Source organism: Hyposmocoma kahamanoa, unplaced genomic scaffold, assembly GCF_003589595.1.
Source record: "Hyposmocoma kahamanoa isolate Upper Pololo Valley unplaced genomic scaffold, ASM358959v1 210, whole genome shotgun sequence".
Lineage (NCBI taxonomy): Eukaryota > Metazoa > Arthropoda > Insecta > Lepidoptera > Cosmopterigidae > Hyposmocoma > Hyposmocoma kahamanoa.
In genome coordinates, this window is record NW_020653731.1 from 441064 (window position 1) to 448475 (window position 7412).

Consider the following 7412-nt stretch of genomic DNA (forward strand, 5'->3'; position numbering starts at 1 on the left):
CTAGACAGTTTTGATGTGTGTATATGACTATATTTGTGTTTTCAACAAATCAAAGTTTTGGGCCTTTTACAGTCACGACTGACTGAGATTGTAAAGTCATCAACTAGTTATGTATAGTATTAATGCCAACCACCATAAATATATGCGATTTAGATCCGAAAATACAGTTTCATTTCCAATGTGTAGCAATCCCGAAAGTATACGCAGTAGATAACGAAGACAATACATAGTTATTTTGTAACACGATTGACTATTAACTTCCCAGTGCATTACTATCTACGCAATTTATGTATCGTCAATCATAATAATCACCGTATATATCCTATTTAATGAGCCCTTTATTCGCAGCAGGTGTTCGGAGAGTGGGCTCAAGTAGAAGTGGTGGAGCTGGTTAACGATGGTTCGGGTCTGGCGTTCGGCATTGTCGGGGGAAGATCTTCTGGCGTCGTTGTCAAGAGTGTGTTGCCGGGCGGAGTCGCTGACAGAGTAAGTTACCTTTCTTTCTATCTACGACCTTAGGACAAGTGGCGTAGCGTCGATTTCAGTTGCCCACGGCCTACCTTAAATTTGTTGCCCCCTCTATTTTCATGATTACAAAAGTGGTGCGTTCGATTGTGTTTTTATGTTCGCCTATCGTCGCCATCTTCGTGTTGTTCAGAATATCGGTTTCTCAAGTAGTGAAATATATGTTCTAATTTTAAATAAAAGTAATCGTTTTGACTAGTTAGGCTCGGCCGTGCTTGCCGCTTGCTGTGCCGCCCGGGGCCATGGCCCCCTCTGCACACTCCACGCTACGCTACTGCTTAGGAACTTCTACCATGAGTCATTTTTTCTTTTTTCTTGTGTCTTCTAGGGGCGCTGCGCTGTACACTTTATCAAACAATTGTAGCTATACAGCTCCTTGTGAAAAAGTTCGTACTGCTACCTTACCTATTTCTGCCCAAGCAGTAATGTGAGCATTACTGCATGTCTGGTTTATATATACTGGTATTGAGGGTAATGGCGCTTGTGAAATTACAGGTGAATGGGACTTGTCGGTTTTACGTCTCATGGCGACGTGCGTTGTAGTCTTCCACTCAGTCCTTTGTGATTTGGCTTTTTGGCTTTGACAAATTTTCTACTATATAAAACATACACTTTTAGTGTAAAAATAAAATAATGGCTTCTCAACAATAAAGTAGAATTATTATATATTTTTTTTATAACATCAAATGACGGGACGCGTGTCGTGCGCCTGATGGTAAGCTACACGCCTATCCATAACAGTTGCGTCGCCACTCAGAGCTTTAAATCTCAACGACCTGAGGGGCATTGCTACTGAGCCCGTCATCCTGAGAAATAAGTTGACAGACCCATGTGCCTGTAATTTCACCAGCACCCTTACCCTTCAAAACTGGAACCGGCAAAAATAGGTAGCAGTACTTCCCTGGACGAACTCTTTCACAAGGAGATATAATGCTACTAAAGTAGTACCTACTGTAGAAGATACAGTTTATGAAACATTACTAGTACGTCGCAGCGTCTATTGTCGCTGCCTAGCTGCGGCAATTTAAAGCGACCTTGTTATCCGTCAAACAGCTGTATTTCCGAGATATGTAAACGCAATGTTCAACGTGTATTTAATTCAACCAGTTTGAGCGATGGATATTTGATTCTATTACAAACAGAGTTTGACGAGGTAAGATTTCTCGATGTAGGATTAATTAATGGAATTTACCGTTAACAAGAATTTATGTATGACTTAAGCACCTCAGAGCCCCAACGGTTTGAAACGGGGTCGATTCCCGGTAGGAGAATTTAGGAATGAACTGTTCTAGAATGGTTTTGGTTTGGATGTTCCTGGTAGGGAGTTAGGGCAATTTACAATCTGAATCCAGAGTTGAGAGATAAGTTTATAGAAATTAACATACTTGCGCTACCGTACATTTATGAAATAGTTATTTGTTATGTAAGGCTGCAAAGTTGTTGTTGCAACCTTAGCAGGGGAGGGATGCTAAGATTGAGTGGTTCAAAAATAGAATCCAGAGTGTAGCTAGGGTTTCAAGTCACGAGACGCAAAACTACTTTGCTGCCGAGCAAAGCACACAATTTTTCACCTCACTATAGCGGCGAAAATGGTAAATGAAAGAAAAACAGTTGAACTGTAACAAATCAGTTACTGTCGATTTAATGTCAACAATAGTAAGAATAAAATATACCATCGAATTTATATTACATAAATAATGTACGGCAAACCACGTAGTTGAACGTGCCATTATGTTTTTTTTTCATCGAAAGAAAAAGTTACGCGCACCACAGTCCATCGTCAAGTTTGAATTTCAAAAACCGTTTTGCACGCAGATTTTGAACGAGACAGAAAGCCTTTCGAGCTAGTGAGATGATAATGTAATTTATGTTAAGAATGTTTTTTTTTTGTTTACAATAGTGACGAACATAGTATTCATACGGAGAATGAAAAGAACCTGCCTGTTTTTGACAGTCGTCTTCTCAAAGTCACAAATTTGTGCGGTACAAAAAGTACACGCCTGTATAATAAAATTCCGGTTGACATTCATAATTTGCCATTCACGAGGTTGAGGATTCAACTATAGTCAAACAAAAACTTTAGAGGTTTATTATACAGCTTCTGCGTACTTGGATATACATATAACAAAAATCCATGGTAGGAGTGATCCGTTTGTCTCGATTTATGATTCAGACAGCCTCTAGAGTCTAGAGGTTCTTGCTCATTTTTTTCATGGGGATCTGTCTTACGAATGAGCAGTTGGGTATAATCAATACGACGAATTCAAGTGTAATTAATATTTGACCTTGATTTTGACTTAGTTTTTGCCTTAGTGGTGAATTCCGTGACCAGGTTGTCTGGCACATCATTACACTATTTCTTATTACACAAGTGTATAGAATAGGTGCAATTACATATTGGGATATGATAATGAAATGTCGTGTCAAAAAACGTTAGTAAACGTCAGACCTTACATTTTTTGGATCTTTTGCTCAGGTCGTAGGGCGGTCGCCGTGTAATAGCACAGAAGCAGGTTCGAGGCTTGTCAGATCGAAGGAATTTTACTTTGTGTTCGATCTTTTTATTAATAATTACTGAAAAACAACCCTGAAGCAAGGCGTTGACCTTCTGTAACAACACAAAATTTCCTAACACTTTGTGTGTTACGGGTAAAAATTCTATGAAATACCCCATGAATCAAGCATACTTTTACAACACCATAAAAACCATTGTTACTGTCTGAAAATTTAATGCACTATTTAATGATGTATACCAAATAGTTGTCCCTCTCTTACATAATGTTTTCTCATACTGATTTCGTGTAATGCTGTCTCTTTCTGTTTAATAGATGATAATGCGAGCGATAAAACCGAATGATGTTGCTTCTTTAGATTTGTTTTGAAACAATGAAATGATTTTAGCATTTACTGTGTTCTTTTTTAATATCGCAATCAAGTATACACGGTACCTAAACAGAAAATTAGGGAATCGCCACACTTATTTATAAAAAAGTATTTATATTTGAGAAATTACGAGCAAATGACATTCAAATGACATGATAAATGAAACATCCACAGCGGATAACCTTTACAAATATCCTCCACTATTTATTATGTATGAATGAATAGTACTACAGGAGTACAACAAAAGATTGAGAAATTAAATGGCAAAGCAAGTTTCAAGGGCCAAATAGATGTGTGCGTGAGTGCGCGCATGCTAAGTAAAGCTCGTAATTTTTTTATGATACTAAGTGAAGGGGTCAATCCGTTGTGCACCTGTTGGTAAGCGGCACGCCTATCCATAGCAGTTGCAGTGCCACTCAGAGCTTTAAATCGTAATGATCTGAGGGGCACTGCCACTGCACCCATCACCCTGAGTCTTGATTAGTCCCATGTGCCTGTAATTTCACCAGGTCCTCTTTCCTTCAAAACCGGAACGCAGTCATGCTCACATTGTGGCTTGGCGGTTGAAATAGGAAAGGTGGCAGCGCTTTCTTTGACGAACTCTTTCATTACAAGACTGCTGCTACTATCTCTCTCAGGTCTGTCTAGATCTCTCAAAGGTGTCGCTTACGGCGATAAAAGCTAAAAAACCAATGTAAAATGACAACACTAAGACAAATTTATAAGGTCTACTGACTCGGTCAGTAGTTTAGTTGGTAGAACGGTGGCCCTAGTTTGGCACAGACGCAGGTTTAAGTCCTGTCAGATCGAAGGAATTTTTCTCTGTGTTCTATCTTTGTATAAAAAATTATAACAGACTAGTGTAGTAAATTTACAAAAAATATAAATAAATATCATCATTATATTCAATAAAAATAATTATTATTATTAATAAGGAAGCGGTTTAAAAGCAAAATTTGTTACAAGATTGAATTGTTTTGGTTTTGAGATATAAATTATATATGGAAGAACGGTGCCTCCTAAAACAGGCTTGACAAGCTTAGGGTGCGTACAGATCTGCCGAATGCACCGCGAACGCGTTTCATGAGCGCTGCGAGCGCGCTGCTCGCGCACTGCACACGCGCTGCACACGTCCTGCATGCGTGCAGTTAAATGCATGTTAATATAGAGAGCGCGCGTGTAGCGCTCGAACGGCACGCGAACATATCGCATTACGCAGCACTGTACGCACCCTAACAAGCTTATTAGGAGGTACCATCCACTGTTAATGCTAAGTTGATTGTATTACTGAAATAAATCATTTTTTTGTAGCAGTAGAGCACCTTGTGAATGAGTTCGTCCTGCGAAGTATTGCTACATATTTCTGCCGCCAAGCATGACTGCTCACATGACTATGAGCATGCGTTCCGGTTTAGAAGGGCAAGGGTGCTGGTGAAATTACTGACACATGGGACTTATTCACTTTCTTTAAGATGTGCGTGTTGTTGGTTGGGCTATATAGGGTTCAATATTTTTTCCTTTTATTTCTTTTCCTTTTTTCCCTGCATTGGCAATTGTACTTGTTCTCAATGTGTAAAATAATATTATGTTGTTTACATTTCAATAATAATGTTTTAGTTTCTGCTGACCAAAAACTTAATAACTTATTTTTTGTGCCACTTGTGGAGATTTGTAATTATCACTTTCACCTGTTACTCAACATTTATTTATTGTTGAAAATTCGCTGTAAATCTTCCTTAATAAATAAATAAACGCCTCAGACTGTCGGGCGTAGTGGTATTAGTAGCCCCTATGATCTTTGCGATTTAAAGCTCTGAGTGAGTCTTACCACACAAAATTTAGTTATTAATATTGTTTTATCAAAGTGCACAAAAACCTTTGTGCGTTTTGCGTCGGCAATACAAGCGGACGCAAGTCGCAAATTCTTGTTCGTGCTTACAGCATGGACATAAAACTTTTTCTGATTCGGCTGAAGTTGATTGAGACCGTAGTTACTGAAGTCATTCTTCAACCAAAATTAGTCTCTGGTGCCATGTTTATCTTAATGATTATTCCTGAGGGCCATTGTCGTCCTATCTGTATAATAGAGTATTAAGACGAATTCTATTAAAGCGGAATGAAGAAAAGCTGTTTTGCGGCAGTCAATATTTTATCTTTTGTATGCCGCGCTGCAGTAGGTAATGGGCTTAAGTTATTAACTATGTTTCTTTAATAATATAATTTAGTAGCAGTCCTTGTCCCAGCTCCTTGTGAAAGAGTTCGTCTAGGGAATTACTGCCACCTTACCTATTTCTGCTGCCAAGCAGTAATGTGAGCAAGGGTACTGGTGAGATTACAGGTATATGGGACTTTTCAACATGTCTCAGGATTACGGGCGCAGTAACAGTGCCCCTCAGATCTTTAAATTGGAAATGGAAGTGACTTTCTCTTTTTTGCATCATTACAGCAACGTCCGCCTGAATAGTTGACTATATGAAAAAGAAAAACACGAAATAAATGCTACATATTGCAGAGATCATTTAAATCGTAACCGCAAATTGCTCCATCCAAAAGAAGTTGATTGTACCAGGTACACTGGAGCTATTTTTGTCTGCATTGAGTATCACGAGGTTATGAAAACATGGGTGCTGGTGAGATTACAGGTACATGGGACTTTTAGTTCTAATAAAACATCCTGATATTCAATAAACTTAAAAATTAAAAGATAAAGATAAAGATAAATTTATTTCTGTATAAAATATTAACCTAAATACATACATAGATCTTATTAAATAACCTATTATTTACATATATGCGCCAAATTGTCGCAAACAATGAAATTATTTTATGTTTACATTACTTTAACTAAGGTTAGTAGTGCAAATTAATCTAGGTGATACCTAAACTAAGTACAATTGGTTACTTGTGTCTTAGGTATCTAAATTGGTGATTATAGCATAACGGTTAGTCAACATATTTTGTTCAATAACAATAAATTACAATAATACATAAATCTTAATTATAATAGCTGGCGTCTTAATTATATTTATATTACTTAAAAACTGATATCAAATTTTCAGTGTCATTGTAGTTAATTCTTTTTAACCAGTCTTGTACGGTTTTTTTACATTGAAACTTATTCATAGGATATATAGATATTACAAATATTAAAGCGACATCTTTGGCAGCTGCTGGTAGTTGTAAAGGCACTTGACTGAGTGAAGAAATAGATTTCTGACAGATGGCGCTACGGCAAAAAAGTCGTTAAAAAACAAAGACCTGCAAAAAGCACATAGAAAACTTAATAAGGTCTGCTGGTTCGTTCCGTGGCTTGCTGAAAGCTGGTGAAATTACATGCACATGGGACTTGTCACAGTCAAATAATCTTTATTTGATATGTAAGCAAATTACACTTGAAATCCTCATACTGATTAAAATCCACTGCTCATTCGTAAGGCAGATTCCCTTTAGGAGAATTAGCTAGAAACTCTAGGGGTTGCCATTTGTCAACGTTTTATTTATTTAAAATGCAAGTCACAGCAATACACTTTCCATTAGGTAAGTACTAATTGCTATGACACCCCACAGCGGTATGGCACTTAGTCGCCACGTTTTGGCTTACATTATTTCATACATTACAAAATATAATAATAAAAATACAATTTAGATTAAAATAACATGACAATTATTCGTCATCAGTCTTCGTGAAATACATAAATAACATAATTTAACCAAAACTACGCAAGTTTGTCAATATAAAATTCATTATACTTTATGATTCGTCCTCGAGATTGGTACTTGAAAATGAGACTAGAAAATCACACTTGTAGTAACGCATAGGTGCCACCACTCGTTCTGCATGCTGTTGAGGGTAAAAAAAAATTTTTTTTTCACCATCTGTCAAAGCGTGCTCGGTCGGCTGTCATTCGCAACTTCGTGTCTCACTACTCGAGTCACTACGAAAAATTATCGAACTTTTTGCAATAAAAACCGTTACAGTTCTCCCAAATTAGGACAAATTGCAT

The 7412-nt window shown here is 37.4% G+C and overlaps 1 protein-coding gene across 1 annotated transcript in view; it reads left to right on the forward strand.

Annotated features, from left to right (window-relative positions):
• Positions 1 to 7412, forward strand: part of LOC113227331 (patj homolog) — a 195665-nt gene that overhangs the window by 54155 nt on the left and 134098 nt on the right. The window contains exon 2 of the mRNA XM_026460224.1: positions 349 to 486. Within this exon, the coding sequence (XP_026316009.1) occupies positions 349 to 486 (138 nt within the window). The remainder of the gene's footprint in view (positions 1 to 348; positions 487 to 7412) is intronic.